Source organism: Python bivittatus, unplaced genomic scaffold, assembly GCF_059951505.1.
Source record: "Python bivittatus isolate LINGU-HERP-01145 unplaced genomic scaffold, Pbiv_v1 ctg000020_np1212, whole genome shotgun sequence".
Lineage (NCBI taxonomy): Eukaryota > Metazoa > Chordata > Lepidosauria > Squamata > Pythonidae > Python > Python bivittatus.
In genome coordinates, this window is record NW_028277030.1 from 16,192,669 (window position 1) to 16,217,232 (window position 24,564).

At 37.0% G+C, this 24,564-nt stretch overlaps 1 protein-coding gene across 1 annotated transcript in view; it reads left to right on the top strand.

The window, feature by feature from the left end:
• RANBP17 (RAN binding protein 17) overlaps positions 1-24,146 on the top strand; it is a 240,644-nt gene extending 216,498 nt beyond the window's left edge. Inside the window, exons 26-28 of the mRNA XM_088134974.1 lie at positions 15,898-15,996; positions 19,627-19,754; positions 22,538-24,146. Coding sequence (XP_087991100.1) covers positions 15,898-15,996; positions 19,627-19,754; positions 22,538-22,634 — 324 coding nt within the window. The 3' untranslated portion in view covers positions 22,635-24,146. The remainder of the gene's footprint in view (positions 1-15,897; positions 15,997-19,626; positions 19,755-22,537) is intronic.
• Positions 24,147-24,564: the final 418 nt, after the last annotated feature.

Genomic DNA, 24,564 nt, shown 5'->3' on the forward strand with positions numbered 1-24,564 from the left:
TTAAAAGCAGTTTCAAATAACCCACCATAGCCTTGCATTGCTTTTTTGCTATCCTTCAGGTTGTTAGATTATTGTTGTGTGGGTAGCATAAGAACAATAGCTATGTGTAGGTTGAAATGGATTACAGATGGCTTTTTTTTCTAGATTTTTTTATCCTGCCTTTATTATTTTTATAAATAACTCATATAGTGAACATACCTAATATTCCTTCCTCCTTCTGTTTTCCCCACAACAACCACCCTGTGAGGTGAGTTGGGCTTTCTCTTTAAAGAAATTGTCATGGCATACAGTGAGTTGCAGATGAGTCCGTCTCAAGCTTTTGCAGCAGTAGAGGTATACAACAGTGCAGTTAAACAACCAATTAACATTATTGTTATGAGGATGAAAAAAAACCTCATTGTGTTGAGACAGATCACAAGTGTAGGTTACGTTTCTCCACAATCTCATGCCAACTGATGGCTGTCCATAAGACGTTAAGGTAAATTAAAGGAGGAAGGGAAAGTTGGCAATAGGTTGTGGTACAGAATGTCTCCTGGTGGTCTCACAATGATTCAAAGGTGCAGCATCCTTGGGCAGCAAGCCTAATCAGAAAAACACATCAACTGGGGGAAGCTAGTGGCTTCATCATCCACTTTATAACCTAGCCACACCACCAGACTCGATTTAGTCCCTTGCGACTTCCTCTTACTTGGTTATTTGTTAAATTTCTATCCCACCTTTCCACCCTTCAAGGTGGCATACTGTAAATAGTTCTCCCTCCATCATTTTCCCCCCCACAATAAATAGACTGGATTGCGAGAGTGTGCCTGGCCCAAAATCACCTAGTGAGCTTCCAAGGCTGAGGGTGGACTTGAACCTGAGATTCCCCAGTCCTAGTCCACCACCTTCATCACTGTGTCCCACTGGCACTCCTTCCCTGCCCCGAAGTAGGTCTGGATCTAGGTATTTCAGATGCAGATTAGGAAAAATGTGTAACACTGAGGATGAGCAACCATTGGAAATTACTCATGAGAGGGTTCAATGCCTTGATGGGATCACATAGCAAAAGATGGAGCGTTCAGGGGCACCACTGTTTGGCTCACTTTGTCTACCCAAAAAGCTGATCTTCTGCTACAGTCTTGAGCCTAGGAATAATAGTATTGTGCATATATTTAGAGACATTTAAAACATCTAGCATTATTAAGAATTTTAAGCAAAAGGCATTTATTCAATTGCAACATAGAACAACAACTATTTCTGCAAGCACAGAGCACATAGTAGGGCTGAAAAATGCATTTTAAGATTTTATCTCTTTTATTTGGCTAGTTTTTATTTATTGATGAAATGGAATCTAAATAGAAAGCATGTGGGATTGCCATTACTTGCAGAAATGAAACTGTTCTAGAAAATACATTCTGTGTAAATAAAGACATACGCACCCCATATGCATTATTTCTAATTTGGTTATATGATTGTCTTTTGTTTTATATTCCTATCAGTTTCACTTTTAAGTGCGAATGCTATCTTGTGCAGTGTGGTGAAACACAGCCTCTTTAAATATCCTCCAGCTTATTTGTTCTTTTGTTTAAAATGCTTCAGTTCCTACTAAGATTAAACAAAAGCCAGTGCCTTCCAACTGTTCCTTAAAAAAAAACAGCCTTGAATTTTAATTAACTAATGTTTGAGTAGCCTGTATAAGCTATAACTCTTACAAGTTACTGTAATGTAAATAGAAACCTTGTTAATACTTACTGTGTGATTTAGTAAAATAGTGAAAATACACATTTTCATGTCACACATCCCATCGTTCAGCTCAGTCTCAGTCAGCTGCCCCTCTTTATGGTACCTCATAGTTTTAGTTTATAGTTTCTAATGCTTTGATATACCTCGTGGTACATTCTTTGCAATTAAAATTCTGGCTGCTTTTTGTAGTAGTAAACTGCAAGAGGAGCAGCAGCATACCTAGAAACAGTTTACAGATTATCAAGGGCTTAAAAATTAGTCTGCCTCACTAGGCAGAATACTAATATAGGGACTGTAGTGTTTCATTGTCACCTTTTTCGCAATCAGTAAAATTTCGAGCATCTCTGTTTGGATTTAGAGAAATGTTCACTGCACCTTATATTTTGTGGCTGTCTTTACTGTTTTTCCCCCCTCAGGGGAAAAAATGCCAGCATGATAGAGTGATCATTTTTTCTAGTAGTGAAACCTTTTCAGCTGACATTCGTTGTTGCTGCTGCGCCGGACTGCTGTTCAGTAAGATAGCTTCACTAGCATCAGACAGAATTGGGAATGGGGCAGAGTAGTAATAATAGAAAATAAGCATGTGTCCAATAGGTTATCTGCATTTCTTTGTAGCAATTATGCACTTAAACTCTGAAGAAAACATTATTTTAAAAACAAAATCAAAATAAAATATGTATATTTATACCACCATGGGTTGAGCAGAAATCAGGACTCTATGTGTTTACATAAAGAAGGGAGTAATGTCAGCCTAGGCTGTCGTCTAAACTGATGGCGTTCTCCCTGGCTTTGTGATATTACTGTACAGAATATTGGAGTTGGGTTTTGTGAGAATTCCCATAAGGCTCAGTCCGGAAAGGTGTCCCCTGGGCAAAGAAAAAAATGTGGTGCTCATACTTGAGATAATGGAGAAAAATCTGCAGATAAACTTTCGCATAATTGAATTACAGTAAAGAAACAAGAACTTAATCTAACAACATGGTACTGTAAGGCCTTAAAACCTGAGAAGACAACTGTATCTTTGGATGCCTAATATTCTGGGCAGCTTTTACTTGTTTAGGTTACAAACATGTTTAAGGTCTTATAATGTTCAGTTTTTAGGAATATCACATCTCTGTTTACAATTTTAGCAGATTTAATGATAATTTTTGTTTAATTGAAGGAAAAAATACAACAGCTGTGGGCCAAATCAGCTGAGATTTGAGTGATTACAGAAGCAGAAAAAAGCACCATATTGAATGAACTAAAATTCAATCCCAATGCCATTTATTTTATTGTTTGACATTAATTTAGGCTTTTCAGCATTGACTGATAGTTTAATATCATCAATAATTTTAAAGAAGCTAACCTTGACAATTCATGTAAACAGTTATATATTGATTGCTCTACTTTTGCACTTAAATTTTTTTATATGTCTTATTCATCTTTAGTCAGAGTAACCCTGTGTGCAAAATGATATCTGTTAGACACAAGGTCCCAGTAGTTTTGATACAGTTATAATCCACACATCTCTCAATCTATGCAAAAACCTGTGTAAAATTATAACATACCTAAATGGTGAGCAAAAAATTTTACAGCATCTCTGCCACTTTAATTCCAAAGCCTTTTTGTTGATTTTTCTAGCTACTTAAATCATTTGCATCTCTTAAAGCAAGTAGCTAGATCATTCCGGTAGGAATATTATTGCTGAAATGAGGCATATTTAGTAGTTAACAATACAGTTTTGTGGGCAGCGGGGGTGAAGTTCACAACTGTGGCAAAGTCAGTGTGGATAGAGACAAAAAGTCTATAATTTGGCTTTCAGAAAAAAGACATGCTAGAGGTGTCAATGGGAGAGGTATACCCTCAGGCTAGGCAGCTGGTGTCTATATGCTTTTTGTTTATCAGTTTCTGGTTTTTGTACCCTTTAGGCCCACAGATGAAACAATTGCTCCTACAGGGTCAACTGCTGGTCAGAATCAAAGTAAGAAAAGACCTTTGCGTTCAACCACGTCAACCATCATTTTAGCTCAGCTGGCACCTGCTACTGGTGCGCAGCAGGAGGGTTAAAGGTCAAAGAGGCAGTTGTTCTAAACTCAGTGATGGCTTAAAGGGACTTGTAGATTAATCTGCTTTATTAACTTCCGTATATTAGATAACTATTGCTGTGAATGAAAGCATGTCTTTCTGAATAAGTACCATCACCTCTTTCCCTTTTAAATTGGCTTTTGAGTAATGAATATTAAATAGAATGCGTTTCAAGGGTAATTAAATGAAAACATTAGGATGCTGGTGTTTGCATCTTATTTGTAACTTTGTTGCATATTTATAACACACTGCTTGATTTTGATAGTACATTTGGAGGAATACTAAGTACAAAGAATTTAAGAAGTACAGTTCCTTCCTGTTAACTCCGTAATAGGAGTTTTCTCTATAGGTTTTCTTGATGAAATTGTATTTCAAATGGGTTGGGTTGCGTAGCAAAATTTGTTTCTCTACATGTGTCTTCCTTTGCAAGTTTATTTCTCTCCTATAAAGATAGTGAAAAGTTTGGAAATAGTGAAGGCTATTTCCATTTTGGTTCCAGAATAAAATGGATGTGACCAAATGGCAAGCTGAAGCATTTAACTGAATTCTATCTCAGATGTTGATTATGCTCCCAGGTTTTCAGACAAATTATCTGCCTTCCTCTAAAAACAGAGATTGTCATTTCTTTTTTAAAACTTATAGACAGATTTCATACTCACTTTTAAATACCAGTTGCTGAGAAACAAATTGCATGGGAAGGTTGTTGCTTTCATTCCTAGAGATTTTTAGTTAACTGCCATAGGTGAATATGTTTTCTGCTTTAGATGGAGCTGTTCTATATAGGTGATATCATGAAGGTTATACATAATTAACTTCTGATAGAAACTCTATTAAATCTATGGAAACAAGGCTTTAAATTACTCTTGCATTAAGGTGCTTTAATTTCATCCTACAATCTGTCCCTCTTTCACTCTCTGAGATTGAATAGGAATTTGGAGTGAAATCTGCTGAATCTGTTTTCATACTTAAGCAGTGATGAGTGATCCATGGCTCCAAGACTACAAGTTGCCCAATGAATATTTTCAGGTGGTTCTTGAATTGATTTCAGAAATCCTCTGCCAAGTGTGATCCCCCACAGGCTATTGTGTAGGAAACAAGAGAGAGAAGGAGAAAACAGAAGAGCTGGGCAAATTAAAATTAAAATGGGCAGCAGTACTTATTTTTGCTCATCTGTTTATCCCACCAACTACTAGCCTGTGTTGCGTAGGGCCCTTTAGGACTGCACAACATGTCTGACATGTATTGACCCTAGGCCTTCTTTTGCCTTACATAAACTATACATGCTGGTATAAAGGAGGACCCTGCTGCTGAGTTATGTTCAGAATCTGTGGGGTTGTGTTGTCATTGGAGCAGCAAAAATAGAAGCCTTTAGTTAGTTCACACCATATGAATTGACAGAAAAGCAATTAACTTTCTTTTGGCATGAAGAACAATATTCTGTTCTGCAGTAAATATTTTCATGAACATCAGCTAAACAGAGGAATCCAAGGAGATTAGCACATCAGTAGTAGTTACAGAGAAAAGTAATATCCAAGGAAGTTTTTTAAATCCTTCTGTTAGACAGTGGTTATGAGAAATTGTGTGGAATTATATTAAATGAAAAAGATTCTGATTACTTTTTATTATGCAATAAGTGAGTGTGGTTGCCACCTTCATGATTTCTGTATTTCATCTTTGTGATTAAGTACCTCAGCAGTCATTTTATGAGAATGTGCTTTTAAGTTGCCAGTTATTCACAGTGCAAGTTTTAAAACAAGGAGTTTAAAAACAGTCTTAGAACAAAGAGGCTGTAAGTGACTGTATTCAGAGATGCAAACTTCCAGCATGTCTCCTAAATGTTATGTTGCTTAAAGGAGATCTTTTGGAAGCTTCTTTGCTCAATAAGAATTTTAAAACCTATGCAGATCTCCTAAATCTTGTTTATCATAATAGTTTTAAGGGTGTAAGTAATATTTAGTTGCATACTAAGGAAGTGAATTAGTTTAAAGGTTGATTCCAATTAGGAGTCAGTACAAAGTAAGCAACTTGAGATGGACAGAAGAAGCAATCCCCAAATTTTTCCCTCCCTACTCTTGTTTTGAAAAATGTCTTCCACAACATTGTACCTTCACTAAGGCACTGCATGTATTATTGAGCCCAGCCAGATGATTAGCTATAGTCCAGAGTATCTGGAAGATGGCATCTTGGAAACCTTGTGGTTTCAGCAGCTTGTTAAACATAATCTTTCTCAGAACAGTTTCTAGTAGAAAAACACAGAGAAGATCCTTTTCCATTGTCATATACTGGAAAAAAATGGCATAGATTCTGTACCCAGTTTTGAGTAAAATGGATAAGGGAGGTTCCAGCAGCAGTTTAGGGACAGATACAAAGTGATTGGTAGTCTAAAATCTTGCTTTTCTGTGACCCTGCTGTCAAGTCCGTTGTCAGAGGAAGCATGTTAGGCTGGTCTTAAAAAGAACAGGCGGCCTGCACCTTTTCTTCTCTCAAGAGGCACTTGTAATGGATGAGGTTTTTTTCTTCTCATTAATCACGTAATAGTGATTGTCCAAAGAGAGAATGCTCTCCAATCCCTGGAAGTTCAGCGCAGATACAGTAACACATTGGGAGTATGGTCAACAAAGGCGTGTGCTTGCATTGCCCAAATGAGAAAAATGTTTGATCAAGTCCTTAAAGAACTCATCATAATTTCCAATATGTAATACGATACACACTATCTGGAAATGACTGAATTTGCAGGCCAAAGAATGCCAAATGGTAACCCAACAGGCAGCTTGCTGAATCTTTTTTGCCATCAGTTATTCCAGCCTTGAGGAAGAAAAATCTGCACATTCAAAATCGCAGATGGATACAAAGTTGTTTTGACTTTGGAAACATCTGTCAGTTGCCTTGCTTACTCAAATACCAAGAGCTTTGGTGGAATCTTGAATAGATAAGAGCAAGAGGCCTCTCTTGACTTTCAGAGGAGGAAGTCTCAGCAGCATTCTGTTGAGCTGAGATGAACTGCTGCAGCAGCCCAGCAGCACCTAAGCGTCTTGTCTTATTACAAGCTCCATCTCTCCAGACTTATTTTTACATGCGGCAGATGGATTATAAGTGCCGTTTTTAAGAGAGTCACACTCCTGTTTCCTGTGGCTCCCCATTTCAGTTGGATTTACTTTCAGATCAAATGCAGTCATTCGCTTTAATACCTCGTCAGCTCTTTCAAAGGCTTGCCAACTGTCAATAGTTTCTGTAATAAAAAATAAGAGATGTTAGTATACTAGCTTTTTAATCAGTGAAGAAATACCATTACATATTATAGGATAAGGTAAACCGAGAAGTACAACCAAATCTGAGCACTTTTTTCTAAATACCTTCCTGAATCAAGAAAGAAAAGAATTGAGAAGTGCAGTTATATCTGGTCTGATTTTTTCCATCTCTTCCAGAGGTGGGCAGGTTTGGGCAGTCTTTTCTGCATAGTTGTACAAAAGTCACAATCTCACCATTCCATTTACACTCCCAGAAACACTTTGTGGCTGTGCCTTTTCTTTTCTGGCTATAGTATCAGTAGGAAAACAGCCATCTCAGCCATATTGAAGTCAGTTTAACCTCAACTACATAGCATGGTAAAATACATCAAAACTTTATTCATTCAGGCAGAATGTGCCTAATAAGGCACACTGAAATGCATCATACTCCCTATCTTAACCCAGGGGGAAAAAATTAAAAAGTAAACCCAAACTAGAAATTGCATAAACTAGACATGGATTCCTTGTGGGTGGAAAGCTGAACAGGTTCACATTGCAAATTAAACTGCAAGAGTCCTGAAAAATGTTCTTTTGCTATTGAGCAAGTATGGTGCCATCTATGAGTCTCTGTGTTTGTCATTCTCCTGTGAAGGGGCCTTTCCCCAGTTGCACAGATCCATGATTCAAGCACATCCTGCAAACATCTTTCATTCTTCCCAGTCCCCGTGAACTTGATTTGATTTCTTTATTTATTTACAGCCAAAAGGCCCAAAAACAAGTTACAAATATAATCTAGACTTGACATTAAATAAAACAATTTAACAGATAACATATTTAATAAATATTACATGATACACTTAAAAGCCCATCTCACGGGTTTGTTACTAAAAACCTTGTTTTTACAGCCATAGTTAAAAATTGGCTGTTGCCACTGTAATCTCTGGATTTTCATCTGCAAGTAAAATGTTTACATACTCAGAACTATCTCTTCCTGGTTTAGATTTTAAAATAGGCCAGATAACTTCCTGCCAAAGACTCTTATAAAATTCACAGTACGATAAACTATAATCCAGTGTTTCAGGATCAGTATCATTACTGGGACAAAGTGTTTGAAAGAGGGGAATTTTTGGAAATCTACCATGTAGCATATTTGATGGCAATACATTTAATCTGGCTTTTGAGAAAGCTATTCTGTATTTACTTAAATACATAGCATGGTGGGAAGAGTAGAGTCCTTTGGGATTAACACCTTTGTATGTGTGCATACAGAGTGCAGGAGTATGTGTCTATGGGGGCCCAGTTAGGCTCTGACCTAATGCCAGCTGTAATTTTGGGGTCCAAAAAAGATTGGTTTGTCTTTCATTCTTTTAGAGATGCTGGGCTTTCTCCATTCAGAATACATGCTCTTTCTCTGAGTGATTAGCAGAGCTCGTTCTCACACAAACAGAGCTGAAACCAGAACTGGCTGTTACCAAAATTTTAAAAAAACTGATGAAAAGTGTTCATCCCATCCAAAAGAGTTTCACTTCCAACCCTTTACATAGAATAGACAAAGAAACAGGAACAAGAATTTGAACATTGAATACAGTATAGTAAAAATAGAGTGTGCATTTGATATATTGCTGTCACTGGAATTCTTTCATAATGGCTTCTTAGCTTTTCTATAATAAATCAAAAATTCTTAAACCCCTTACATACCTATTCATCTGCTTTCAGTCTAGCCTGCTGAAGAGAAGTCTGACAGCTATGTCCTTTTCAAACTCAGTCCTTTTCAAATATAGCTAAGGCTAAATTAAAAACACACTTTTAAACAATCTGTTCATATGGTTTTACTGGGAATTCTGGGGAATGCAGTTCCAATACATCTTGGAGTTGGGAAAGATGGAAAGTTTGAGAATATAAAGGCCCAACTATATATTGCTTGCAAAGGATAAGCTTCATGTTACTTGCTTGCAGAAAAAAATATTCAAAGTGGAAGAGTGGCTGATCTTTTCTTTGAAAATATGTATTTGGATCCTGATTCTGGAACAAACCATTTGAGGAATGGCAGACTAGTGAAGAGGAAAAAGAGCTGAATTCTGTTTTCTCTGATCTAAACTGCCTTCTCCTAGCACATCTTTTCCATTTCAGAACGCTTACCATTATATTTTTGCCCTAAATTTTGTAAATTCACAGTATTGTTTAAGGCAAATGCAACTTTTTTTTAAAAGAACAGATAGGCATACACTGTTTTTAACTAATTTTGAGGACTGCTGAAGCTACAAGAACATATTTCAAGTGTTGAAAGCTAAAAAGAGGACTGCAGGTTGTTCACTCCTGTTTTAAAGTCGTAAAGAGGACAAAGGGCCTTCAAAGATGTACTAGATTCTGTTATACTTCATCTTTGTGATAGCTTCTCTCCAGTTTTGTGCCTTAATTTCAGAATTCCATGAGAGAAATATCTTTTTTAAAAATTAAGGATCATCCTAACTTTATCCTCATTCCTTTGCTTAGCCAAATAATACACCGTTGAGCCAATCTACTGTTGAACCAGAAGTTCTTTCATTGATTTGGGTGGGAAGGGAAGAAACTGATAATGATTTTTTTTTTTTGTTGTTTCCCCTCCCCTCTACCTATCTGTGCTCCATTGGTAGCTTAAGATAATACTTCTTATGTCTAAAGTGGTTTATAGAGCATAAAACCTTTCCCCTTATCAGCTGGTTTGACTTCAAGATGACATAATGTTTTTTCTATCTTTGTTTCTCAAGATTATGTTATGAGAATTTCTGATTATCCTCTACTATGAAATATCCTCTACTTTGGTAGAAAGGGCATTACCTACATGACAATATACAATTAAAAGTGGTACTCCGTCTTGCATTATCTTCATATCTAGAAACAAATAAATGGGTGGGTCAAAAGTTAGTGAGACTTTTTATCTGAGTATTAAAGGTACTAAATTAAATAGTGGCTCCATATGTACATTCTGTTGGGTCCATCTCCCCATTATTGTCTGTGATGACAGGCAACAGCTTTCCAAAGCCTCAGGCAGAAGAATATCTTTCCCCCTGAGAGCCTCTTTTTTGTCGTGTTGTGTTTTGTTTTAGTGGAGTTGCCAGGGATTGAAATTGGATCTTCTTCACTCTTCAATCTGCTAGGAGGGTTTGGTTTTGTTTTGCTTTCCCCTGTATTGGTTAGACAGCAAATGTTTTAGCTCAGAGCTGGACAGACTTCAGGCTTGAAGGACCAAGATCCACTCAGTCAAGTGCAAAATAGGGAGAACAATAGAGTATAGAATTATACATTTTGTATAAAACTTTCAATTTATTTTCTACTATTAAGATATTGGACAAACTCTACAGCTTACTGCAAATTCTCCACAAAACATCCAGTAGATACTTTTCTAACATCTGCTACCTGTTCTAGGTGAGTATTTCCTGTGGGTAGGAAATTTCAGCATCAACAGTGTTTAAATTATTGGGGAAAGTTTAGGAAATTTTTGATGAAATACACAAGCCTTACTTCTTGATTCTCCGATGTAGGTGTGATCCTTATAACAGAAATAAACATTGAAACGTAAGAAGAGTAAAGACTTATGGAAAAGATTAAGAAACAATTTAATACCCAAAGTGTTGCTTCAGTACCTTGATGTTTCCATAGGTTTCATATAATGATTCCACATGATGGTATTAATGTTTAATTTGTCCAAGAAACTTTTGTCCAGTTGACAGGTCAGTTCCAAACTCATCTGTTTCAAGAAATGTTTCCCAGAAGCCACCATTGCTTGCTCACAAAAGGTGAAATGCCTCTTTTTCTTAAACACTGTGTATGGAATTCAGATATAAAGATTGGTTGCTAGGAACCAACAGAAACATTGTCAGAGATTAAATTGGCACTGCGTCATATGAATCCCCACCTATATTCTAAAGGGCTGCAGATTGGTCCAGTGAACACTGGGGCTTACGTTCCCTGTAATATATCACTTATTTTGCTATAGGTGGGCTAATAACACCTGTCTCTTTCAACCAATTTTGCAGAGAAGGTCCTTGAATTCCAAATATGCTTTGATCTGGTACTAGACTGGGTGTAACTCCAACCTCCTGCAACCAATGGTATCATCAATACATTAAATGAAGTTGCCCTGTGATGAGCAGCTTGAGAGAACTATACACAGCAGTTTGTTATTGGTGCAATTGTTAGTATATATTAATAGGGAATTGAAGAATGGACTGCTGAACGTAGTAAACTGTTGCCTAGTGATTTATATCATACGTTCTCTATCCAATCTGGTCTAAGATCCTAAGCAGAGTTTTCCTAGGCTTGCTCATGAACAGCCTATCATCTGGAGGTGCCAGGAAATTACCCTGGGATGCCTACATGCAAACCACATGGTCTGCTACTGAGACAGAGGTTCACTTATAGTGGTCAAGTACACAGGATCTGCACTGCAGGAGCTGTTTTTCATTCCTGTTTCAGCTAGTGATAGTTCAGGTTATGAGCTTGAACGTCTATGATAATTGTAAAAGGTGACACACGAGATGCTTTTACATCCTTGCTATAATGAATAGGAATTATGAGAATATCTGTATTCAGTGAGAAATGATTAAAAAATACAGTAATCTGATTAGGCTGCAGGGATTATAAAATGCAAGGTTAATAGGCTGCAATAGGAGCATTATTTACTTGGTTGCAATATAAAAGAAATTACTACCTTTTATATTCTGCTAATGACATTTTTAACTTCAACTCTGCTGTGTATCTAAAGCTTCAGTTTATTTTACTAGAAAAACCGGCTTTTTTTCTGGAATAAAGAGACCTACCTTTCATCAGGGTTCAATCCAGAGGGCAATGCTCAATTCTGGATCATTCACCTATGAAAAAGACAGGCAATAAATTCAAATTTTTCATTTCCTTCAAGTTTTCCTGACTTGTAAACTGTTCAGAAACCTTTTATCATTGTTGCCTTCATCTGAATCCTTTTGAATTTGTTGGTGCCCTTCATAAAATATTATACTCAAAATTAGACATGGCATATGCTCTCCCTCTCTAATGTCTAAGTGGAGCAAAAGAAAGCTCTGTTATTACCTCCCTTATCTTGTATATTGAAAAGCAACCTACAATGGCATTTTTCTCCCCTCCTCTTTTTTAGCAACATCAGAGTGCCAACTCAGGTTTAAAATGTTCCACGTTAACCCTGTACACACTCATGCACGTTCATTGGTTTCTAAATTTTGTTCCAATTCTCCATTGATTGCAGTTTTCCCAAAATTGTTACAAGTTTGTCTCCAGTTCAGTCAGTCTCCCAGGACCTACTATGCACTTGGAACAAGGGTCTGGTGCAACTTGTGGATTGTCACTTCTCCTCTCAGGGGGCACTCTTCCTGTGGAATAGCCTGCCCTCCGTGATGCACCAGGCAGCAGTTCTAACATGTCTCTTAAAAACTCAGTTTGACTTTAGCCTTCCCTAGCCATTAATGGGTCACAACATTTGTCCTTTAATAAATTGTTTTTCTTTCTTGTTTTTTAAGCATTATTTACAAGCAACATTCAAAATAGATTCCTGGTTCAGGTTTGATAAATTCAAATTAGGATTCCAATAAAAAGGCATTTAGACCATTTATCAGCTGTACAAATTACTCTTCTGTTATAGTGTGTAAGTTTACCCATATCAGTAATCTCCAAAGATGTATTCTGGCTTTTATTCTAAATATTTTTATGGCTATTATATACCATCCTGAGGATATTTTCAAATAAAAAACTATATAAATATTTTCCTTACATAAATAAACTTTACTTTTTGGGAGCATTCTGCTTTATCTCCAACACCAACAGTCCTCTATGCAATTTTATATTCTTTTTATTTTGGAGGCTGGTTTCTAAATAATTGGGTCAGTGCTTGGCTAGTCTCTTTTTTGCATCTACCTTGTCTTGTTTTTAATATTTTCTCTGAGCTAAAAAATCCAGGTTATAATTCAGCTTGGTTAGTGATCCACCCTGCAATACTCTGAAGATCACAGACCAGCAGCAATCTTTGAATTCACGGCTTTGTATCAAGCTCATAATAAAGGGGAGCAAAGTAACTCTTGTGTGTGATGTTCTCTTCTTAAATTTGTATACTTCTTTCAAAGCAGACTACATTACTGGAAATTAGACAAAATTAAAAACTGATACACAAATTCTGATATTCACTCAGGACCATTTTACATTTCATGGATAATCACAGTGGGCATTTTATTTCATAGACAGTTGGATGCTAGTACTGCATATAAAAAGCAACTGCAGGGTTTAATGACTACGAGTCTGCTTTAGATTCAGGCCACTGATGTCTTGCCTACTATTGCCTGCTCTTTTTCCAGTGACAGCAACATCTTTTGAAAGTGGTGGTGATTCTTTCCTAGGCCTGAAATTCTTCAACACTGAAAATGCTGTAGGTTGAAGCAGGCACTCTGCTTCACTAAGCAGCTTCTAAAATCTACAGACCACAGACAAACTTTACACTGCTTATCTAATATCAGCTGAAAATGAAGCTTGCTTAAGAAGCCATTATCCAGATTTCAGAATAGGCAATGATACTGGCCAATGTTCTGTCTGGACAGTGGTAACCACAGCTCCCAATTGTTGGATTCTCAATCCCTCCCACTTGTGCTGGAAAGCAAGCACCAGTAACTTTCCTTTCCTCAGGCAGGTCTTTGAAGACATGTGGTTTCAGTTTGCATGAGCAACACACATAGATTCATACAGTTACAAGAGATCTTCGAAGTCATCTAGTCCAACCCCTTTGCACAGTGCAAGAGTTGCTTGCAGTGAGCATTTCAGTGGTCCGTCAGTCGGGGGGAAACACCATCTCACTATGCCTGAGGTCACTTCAGCTGGAAAGGTAAATTGGAATCATGGAGGAAAAAATCATACATTTTCTCCATCTGGAAATCTTCAGATCCCAGTTGAAATAGCTTTGTTCCACCGAGACTGAAATAAAGAGGCCAAGGTAACTTTAACCAGATAAATCCCAGTGCTTTTATATGGTTTGTGTTCTCAAATTCCTTCTTTCTTTCTCCTCATTCAAGCACTATGATTCCAATGTATCCCTCACAGTTTAACGATTTCCATCTTCATTTATTCTGGTGGCAGGAGGGCTCTATATAAATTGTGATGATTCAAGACATTGTGATGTGCATTTGTGTGGGAGTTAAAAGGAATACCTGGCAGACACAAAGGTTTCTTCTGCCTCTGATTAGGAGTAGTTTGTAACCTGGGCTGGCTGAAAGTGTTTATAACAAGTGGAAAGGAAGCTTGATTCCCAGCGGTATCTAGTACAGAGCTGGATGGAGTGAACCCAAGGAGAAGCTAGGTGGCTAGCTAAATCAGTGGGTTCCTGCTCTACCAGCTGCCCCCTTCAGGAAATGGCTTGCTGGAGAAGAAGTCATCATTTTCTCTTCCCCCCAACAGTGCCCTCTCAGTTTTCAGCCCTTTCACCCTGCTTTGTACAGCTAAAATGGAATTATTTTCCCCAGCACGTGTATGGGTTTACTACAATCTGCGATGCCTTTTTCCACTATGTCCTAAGCATGCTGTTAAAGTCCAACAAGCGAAAGGTGTCCTATTTGCAGCCAGAATCTGAGGCTGTTAACCCTGTGTCCCCAAACAAAGAGCTGATTTAGATAAATCATTGCTGGGGGAAAAATATTTTATTAAAAGGTATTGTAGTTTTACAATAAGAATTAACCAGGGATGCTCCCGGGGGGTGGGGGTTAGGTCATTATCACAATGGATGAATTAATAGATGGAATGACAGATTATCCATATACAATATAAAAGCAGTAAGAAGTATATTCTTGTTTGTTTTTTATCTGAGCTTATAGTAGAATATTTTATATCAAAGTAATGTACAAATGTCTTTATGTTCCCATAGGCAAATTTTTAAAAATTATTCTAATATTATTTTACTATTAAAAATTATTTTAATTCTAATATGTATATAGAGAGGGCATTTTAACATATTGCATACATGATCCATTGTGTCACTTTTTTTTTTTTTTACAAAAGCTGTGGGCTTGCTGTCCACATGTACTAGCAGTAATAAAGTGAAGCCTTGCTTTTATTCTACAGTGTACTTTTTGTGCTGAAGTTTCAAGTAATCTTTGATAATTTCCTTGTTCTGAGTGATTTGCAGGGCTCCAAATATCTCTTTTCATTTAGTGAAACATGTTGTTTGACTTATTCTTGGGCAGTTATTACAGTCTGGCTTGCAGTGTGTGGTTAGTTCTCTGGGGACTCAGTTCACTGTTACTTCTTGGCCTTGGAAAAATAATTTAAGGGTTTTCCACATTTTCTTTGTGTTTGATATTGGGCTGGATGCTTTATTTATAACAGTAGTATGTTACAGCTTAATGGACAGATTTTATAAGTGTAATACCCTAAATCTGATTAAGCATTATCTGGTGTTTGTGCTAAGGATACTGTCAGCGTGAGTGTTCTGCCTTCTTTGCTTGTTTATTTTGTATTGTCTGGTAGTTATGTGTTTAAGATTTCAAAACAAATTATGGAGAATGGTAAAAGTACCTTCAAAATCTTTAACTACATCCTGCCCAGACTTGGTCAGGTATTTCTTAATAGGCTGTGCAATATTTATCTGAAGGGTAACAGAAATTGATTACCGGTTTTATTTTTATTTATTTGTTTATATTTCAAATTTGTCACCACCCATCTCACTGTTTATTTAGGAATAATAGTTCTTTGCAATTCCTCATCAATGAATGATCTCTTTTATATTTTCCAGGAGAGCTTTGTTGGCTATTTTTTTTAACCCTGATACTAAATAAGGATTCCAGAACTGTAGTCAAAGATGTATAATGAGAGTACTAAATATTTGGATTATCTGAAGAAAATTCTTTCATTCTTTCAGATGATGTCAATCCTTATGAACACCATAATTTTTGAGGATTGCAGAAACCAGTGGTCTGTTTCAAGACCGCTCTTGGGTCTCATACTCCTCAATGGAAAAGTAAGTATTCCATAGCTATAAATGGCACAAGTCTACTTCGGGACATAGCACTGGATTGAGCTAAAAGAAGCTGAGTTCTTTATCTCCTTTTAGGGGAACCTGAATGGAAATCCTCAAAGAGTGTAAACTTGAGATCCTGCTGTCCTGTTCTGATTGCAAAAGCTGTTGAATCCATTGTCTTCCTCAGATATGAGATAAACAGACCTAGTTTGTCTAAGAAGAGCATCATGACACTTGGTTTATGGGTGTTTATTTTCACACATACAGAACATCACAGGAAATTGCCTACATTTTATAGCTGTTTTTTCCATTATTTTATTATTGCGATAGCTCACCAAAATTTCCATTGTATTGAGAGCTGCTGGGAGATTGCACATCCTCATTCATCTCCAGTAATAGATAATCCATTGGAAAGTTTCAACCCTAAATTTGAGGTGGAAGTCAAAGTAATAAGGCTCTAACTCAGCCCCAATCTGGTGCCCTCTGGATATGTTGGAATTATTATTATTATTATATAGACTAGAGGAAAGCTGATCAACAATTCCTTGGAGAACTCCTAGAGCTGAGATGCTGTATGTTACATCTCAGAAGAACCTTGTACTTCCATAGTGATAGAAGGAAAATCCAATAATACAAATCAATTACTTGTAGTAAGAAAGAATTAAAAGAGGGACTTTAGACAATTGGTTAGCAGCAATTTGAATTTACTGTGATCTGGCTGGAAAGTTTGATCCTCAGTAAGGAAAGCATATTTTTCTTACAAATGATAGATTCCTGCAAAGTAGCAACTTGGCCATCGGACCATACTTTCAGATAGTATTATGTTATGGAATTGTGATCTCCCAGCATGCCATAGTTGATCAGTGTTGCACAGTATTTTCTCTTAAATGTTTCATATTGATTGTTGAGAAATTCCATAAAATGGGAGATGATCTCACATACTCAGAGCAGCCTTCTCTTTTAATCTTTTGCTTTGCAAATAAGTGACCTTTCCTTTATTTTTATGGAACAAGCAGGCTCACTGGATAGCCAATGTATGCATAAACCTGATTTAATGTTTTGATGCTGGTATGCATTTGTCCCAGACCTGTGCTATAGTTTGTTTTACTTGCTGCCCTGGGGATGTGGGTCGGAGCAAAAAGACACTCCTCCACTTAGCATGTGCATTGATCTCTTCATGAATAGATGAGGGCAGAGTCTAGGCCCTCCTCACTTCACCATGTTGTCCTGTACTCAGCCAAGTCCCTGCACCCAGAACCTCTCAAAGAAAACTGTTCCCCACAAAAGTTGTGAAGTTTCCAAATTACCATTAAAACCTTTGGGTTTTTCAGTCATTAATACTCTGCCTTGATGACTCCAGCATTTTTCACACCATTCAGTTTTACAAGGGTGGCACTTCCAAATGTTGGTGTGTGGACTTCAAGCTGAAGTTGGATACCCAGCTGAAAGGGAACCTGTTTCAGTACAATACAGTATCAGCTATTCTGTACGTGTACACGCTTCCAGTGGATGCTAAGGGATTGTTTCTGATGATATTGACCTGGAGTGTTCTCCACACTTCAATGCAAGTTCCGACTTTATTTCAAATCTATTTATCTCCTGGGCAGTCACAAGTGGCAGTGCATTACTGCTTTGGAGAATGAATTGTCTATACAATAAGATGGTGCTGGGAAAAAATAAGACACTAAGATTAGCAGCAGCCGCATACATTAAAATTCAAACTGAAATCCCAGCTCTGGTAGGAAACTAATAGAAGAAGAAAATATATCAAGTATAGAAGCGCCGTCTCATCACTCACCTGTGCTGAAGGATCCAATTTTAACCATATCCAATAGCACTGTCATTCATCTTCTTGGTGTATTATTGTGATTTAAATCCAAGCTCCATACGAGAAGCAGTTCTTTTAAAATGATTGAGAGGGAATAAGGGCAAATTCAGTGTTTAGAAAAAGTTTATGACATCACAATATTATCCTTTACAGATGGAAGCAATATTTCCTACTTTGGGAGGAAAACTAATCATTTTCTATCTGCCCTGAGTCACTGCATCATTATAAAAGGTGGAAATAAGTAGTCTTATGCATTCCCAATCTTGTTCTTGGCAACACTTTTGTTTAGCCAATGTCTCTGATTTATAGTATTAAATATTAGCCTGGCTCTATATTAATTATGTGGTTTTGATTTTAGCAGCTTTAGTGTAAGAAGGAATTAAATATTTCACAAGGAGATATAGCTGTGCAATCATGAATAGTAAGAAATATGAGACTAGCACAAATTTTCCTTCTTTTGGAACAATACTGCATTCTAATGATCATGGAGCTAGTTCAATGTAAAATGTATCTGCATGGCATTATTTATCTACAAATCCTGAGCAGATTCAGTTACTCTGAGCTCGCCTGGATTAAGAAGGCAATGTGGGGAAGGAGGATTTTAAAAAATCTATTTATTGAAGATATAGATATAAATGTGACAACCAGCAACAAATATTCTATTTGCTTGTAACATTCACCGCTGTGATTCCTAAAAAGCCAGCAGTATGGTAATGGGAGCCAGTTTGTTTCAGTTCTGTTACAAAATTAGATGCTATTTGGAGATATACCTTTCTCAAACCGATAGCATTTTCCTGGGAGTACGCTGGTTGATTTCCTTCTGGAAAATGCAGTGACTCGGGCTACTGCGGTAGATTATGTAATGCACACTTTTCCATTTACATTGCTGGCTGTAGATTATGGGAATTTATGTTCAACTGGAAGACACCATGTTGGGGAAAGCTGATGTACTTGTTTTTCAGAGTTATTATTGCTATTAGAACAATAATATTGTAAATTTAGCATGCACAGTATTCATTTTCATCATTTCTAATGTAGAAATATTCTAGGATATCATAATTTCTGGATTCATATTAGTAAATCATTGTTCCTTTTTTAACTAAGTACAGTGACAAGGAGGTCATACACATCCACTAATACCAGCTGCATAAAATGAAATTACAGAAGTGCTAACAATGTTCTGTGCAGTTTCTCTAACAGCCTGTGTGGTGCGGTGGTTTTGTTGTTGGACTGGCACAGGGGAGGCTCCGGTTCTGAAGCTGCCTTTGGGCCATCCTCTCTTAGTCCAAGCTACTGCACAGGGTGCTTTTATGGGGGATGAGTAGATCTTATACTATGCTTAGGTATAAACACAAACCAAATTTAAAAAATAGCCCTGCTATTCCTATTATTTAACCCTTCCACTGAATAGAATATAAACCATCTTTTAGAAATCTGCCTCTGACTTGCTTTTGATTTTTGCATGACAACTAGCACTTTCTGGACTGTGGCCTATGTTCCATTAATCTTGTCCTTTTTGCCCTGTTGGCACTGGAATACAAGAGACCTACATATTTTCTCAAGCTGTTGCCTTAATGTGGATTAATACATGAAAAATATCTGTGTGAATGCCCCAGTGCTATAAGTTGGGTTAAATCACCTTGGGACATCTTCCCGCCATAGAACAGTATCATCTTGAAAGGCAGTGGAAATTAGGCAATCATTCTCCCCAAACTGAACTGGTTTGTAGTCAGAGTTTGACAATCACTGATCCTCTAAATTCAGTCATTTTTATTGTATTATTTCTCCCATTGTCTTGTCAGTACTTCAGTGAATTAAGGGCAAGTTTGATAAACAGCCAGCCTTCTGAAAAGCAAGAGTTCCTTCATCAGTGCTTTAGAAACCTAATGGAAGGAGTCGAGCAAAACCTTCTGGTAAAAAACAGAGACAGGTAAGCCAAACTGATACCTAAAGGTAAAATGACAAAATTTAACATGCATTAACTTTCATTTGGGGGTTTATATAACATACGTTAAATACCATAAATGCAGGTGTATTTTATTATATAATGCATTTATATTCTGCATTTCCTCAAAAAGCTCAAGGCACTGTCTTGCGGTGGGAGGGGTGGATCTCACCTGCTTTTATCCACAAGAGAAATGCTGTGATGTTGGTTATCCTAAGAGAGGGCTGCCTAAAGCCATTCCAGTGAGCTCCGTGGACAATTGGGTTATATCTATTCAATAGGATATATATTTCTATACTGCTGCTTCTAAAATAGCATCTTTAAGCATATTTAAAACATCTTTGTCATTCCCAAAAGACATGTAAAACAATATAAACAAATTCATGAATGGAAGGGGGAAAGGTCTAGAACACCTACTTAAAAAAATGTAGGCTCCTCAAAATTTCAGGGTGAGGAGGATGTATTCAAGAAGGCTGGCACTACCAGCAAGAAGGCCTGCTTTCAAGTAACTGCAGGTTGACATTCTGAGAAAATGCAGCAGAGCCTCCTCTGAGGATCTTGGTGATTGACCAGGTGTATCTTCTCATGCCAAGTTCTCTGGAGCCTTATATATTAAAAACAAAGCCATGGCCTATCTAAATAAATCATTGGCAGTCACTGAAGGTGCTTCAGCACTGGGGTACATGTGCATAGTGAGATGTCCATACCAGCTTCATCTTCTGAACCAAACTCCAGAGTTGACCCCATATAGATTAATATAACGTGAGGTTACTGGAACATAAACATCAGTAAGGTAGATAAGCAGTCCCTATCCAGGAAAGGAAATAGTTGATATACTAGCCAAAGCTGGAAGCAGGTATTCCTGCCTTAAGGTCACCAAGACCTCCTATAACAATGACTCCAGGAGCATCCCCAAACTATATACTTTTCCTTTCTAAGGGAGTGCAACTCTGTTTAAAATAGGTGAATTTCCCAATTCCAGTATCCAGGAATCATCCACCTATAAGGTCTCTGTCTTTATCAGTATCTCATTTCATTGGTCCAGACACTTGATTCAGAATATGGACATCTCCTTTTATTCTCCAGGAGCATGCATGTGGGAAAAACATTACATTAAAAAGAAAAAATAATCCCCACATGATTTCTCATTCTGTCATATAATACACGCACGCGCGCGCGCACACACATTCTTCATAGCCCTTGACACTTTTCTGTAAGGCAGTTTCCCAGAAGTGGCATGCCCTATTTTTGCTATTCTCATAATATTTTAATGCAGGTGATAACATCAAAAAGATTGAACCAGATTGGACTCAGCAGGTAACATAAGAAGTGGCTCATAAGATGAATGGTAATCAGGAAGTAACTCTTTTTTTGACAAGCAGTGTTCCTTTGCTAAAATACTTCATTCTCTAGTTAAGTTTCCCCAATCCAAGGTCCTCCAGAAGAACATCTGAATAATCTCTGGCCATTGACCAGGATACCTCAGACTTATGAAAGTTGTGGCTCAAAACATCTGGAGGCCATCTGGGTGTCCAGGCCTACCCTAGAAGTGGTACAGTTATTGCATGGGAAGCTGTACTAACATTAAACTGTTGAAAATTTGTTTCTGACAGTGTAACAGGGTTGATGGCAACAAAGTCTAATTTTTAGTGATGGAGAGAAAATGTATTACCGTATTTTTCCTTCAATAAGACGCCCCCATGTACAAGACGACCCCCACTTTTCCAACCCAAAATTAAGAAATCAATATTTTAAAGATAGTGCAGAACACATTTTTATTTAGTAATTAGTTAACATTTACCTGATACACTCGGTGGGAGGAGGTCCAAACCGTCTCTCTGCAGCTCTATTTCCATGCTCTTTTGCATAACTGATTACATTCAATCACGAGTGAAACTGCCGATAGCTTGTCTCTGCAAACAGACTTCTTTCAATTGGTTTGTTCAGCATCAGCTGATGTCAGTTACATAAGGCTCGTGATTGGAGGAAGTCTGTTTGCAGACTCAAGCTATTTCACTTGTGATTGGAGGCTAGCAATAGGAGGAAGCCTCTTTGCAGAGACAAAGTATGGGCAGTTTTGCAACCGCGTGGTTCTCTCCTCGGCTGACTTCCTTGAATAAGATGCCCTTCAATTTTTAGCATAAGGATTTTAGAAAAAAAAGTATCGTCTTATAGTCAGAAAAATACGGTAAATACATGGGGAACAATCACATGAATTAGATTGAATCAGTTGGATTTTAATCAAGGTATCAGACAAAGGTAAGCATACACCCAAGAAAGCACATTCTCTTATAACCCTTTTTAATGCTCTCAGAGTCTTGGCATTAGACACTAAAATAGAAATGGTCTGAGGAACAGAAAAGAAAATGTTTCACCATTACTGGGTCACCAGAAAATTCCGTTTTGTATTATACTTTTATTTCGTGAGCTATCCAGGGACCCTGTACTGGGAAGTAGAATAAAAATATAAATTATATATATATATTAAATTTTTTCAAACCCTAGTGAAACAAAAATTGTAGTTCAAACAATGATGCTAAGCCCATTTGGAAAACAATGAGATGACTTTTTATCTGGTGTAAAAAATGGAGTGGATTATTGTGACGGTAACTGGTAATTTCTGATCATTTTATGCCAACAAGATATCTCTATTTTTGTTTTTAGAATTCTACCAATTTTGGTTTGAGGCATCAAGTTATATTGAGCTTATTCTAAAAATGATTTAACTGGGAAGATATGTTACATGTTTGGAATCTCCTTGATTACAGATTCACACAGAATATGTCCATCTTCCGCAGAGACGTGGCTGAAACCTTGCGTTGTGAGGGGGTATCAGAATCAAGCAGTACAGAAATGATGAGCTGATACTAAACTGGAAATGTGTTTAAATAATAGCGAACAAACATTGAAGTTGGGCACCATTCTATATTGCTGGATAGATGTTGGCTTTCATAGAAAATATTTTTTAAAAACTGCCTTTTTATATCTCGGGCATAAATGTAAGGATTTGTAACACTGGGAACAATCTAAAATCACATGTGACATAAAGAACCATGTTGCATTTCCTTATCCAAATTTCTAACTCTTTTTATTAGTTACATGGTGCAGAAACAGAAGTTGACCAAAGAACAAAATAATATATGTATTTCTCCCCCTTGAAATTGCATCTGTTGACATTTTCAGTTCCAAAATCCAATTATTGCAGTTTCTCAGAATTCCTTTGAAGGGCAGTGATGTCATCTGTTTCTCTCATATTTTTATTCAAGCCTTTGGAATGACTGAAAGCATAATTTTGCAACAAGATTACTATGTGTACCCCTTTTTTAAAAAAAAAGTTCATCTTAAGTGCACTGCCAATAAGAAAAGTATTAACAGAAAGAAAATTAACTCCTGGCCTAAATAAAGGTGAAAATACTGAAAGTGGTACTTTATAAAACTTACAAATGGGAAAACATTCTTTAGTAGAATATTAATAAAATGTTGTTTCACACTCATGCAGCTCAGGTGTTTCATTCTAGTAGAAATGTCATCGTGTGTGTTTTAAATGGTAAAACATTGTATGAACAGGAAGTAAATATTTTGCTACTGTAAACAGCCACCAAATAAATGCCGAACATTCTTTCCCCCACTAAAATACTTCATTTGTGTGCCAGAATATGTATTTTTGTACGTTAAGTCCTACATTAGAGAGGTTAGCCAAGAATAGGTAGAATAACTCATATTACATCTCATAATTCATGAGCTGTGATATGAATGACTGATGAAATGCCCAAATGGCATGGAAGTGTGATGGCAAAAAAAAAAAGATAAAAATTTTAGGGGCTTGAAATCAATTGTTTAATTTCAAAAGCTGGATTAACTCTATTATTGTAGAGTATTTTGCACAGTCTATTCACATCAGTAGTGAAATATAGCTTGGAAAACAAGAGAAAGGAACTACACAGTGATATAGTAATAAGCTATGTGTTGTGTGACAAACAGTGCAACTTCCTTTCAATCATTTAATTAAATTGCTATCCCAGGCAGCCCATCTTACTGTATGTAAGTAGAACCTCCATCTTTCTACATGTCCTTGTATAAAAGGTCAATTGCCCTCCAGTAATTCATGCTGTTTTTTATTTCCAGAAAATCACACATATTCTTTGGGTCATTTTTCTTTTCACCTGGGAAATTTGCCTTAAGTGACCAATTCTTATGAAGACATTCCCTTGTAGGGAATTTTTTCCACTGGTGGATATTACTGGAGTTTCTGGATTTGATGAAGTTGCAGGTTCTCATTTGTAACAAAATAGTACAACTTTGCATTTTACAAAAATGTCCCTTTAATTCCACTAATTTGTGCTTGAGAAGCACCACAAATCTACAAACTTGCATGCTTTCATATTCAACAAATAACATTGACGTTTAAGCTTAGTAGTCAAAAATCAGAGTCTATAAGATTAACCAGTTTTTATTTTTGATTTTGGGCTATGCTAGACCAACATTGCTCTCTCACTTAGAGAGAGCAAACTTAGTAGGTCAGTGTAGTAGTTTTAATTTGACTTTGTCGTCAAGTAACATTCCAAAATTTGCTTTTTTCTTTGGCAATAAATTTCATTTATTTTTGTGTACAGAAATACTTAGGGCTATAATAATTAGGGCTTCTTGCACCCCTCCTGGAAGACGCAGGGGGGTTGGGAGGGAGCAAATGAACTGTTGCTTTGCTCATCCAACAATGCATTTGATGCGGTCAAAAAACTTCAGCATTATTACCTCTCACCAAGCACTGAGCCAGACTGACAGCATGGAGCAACCT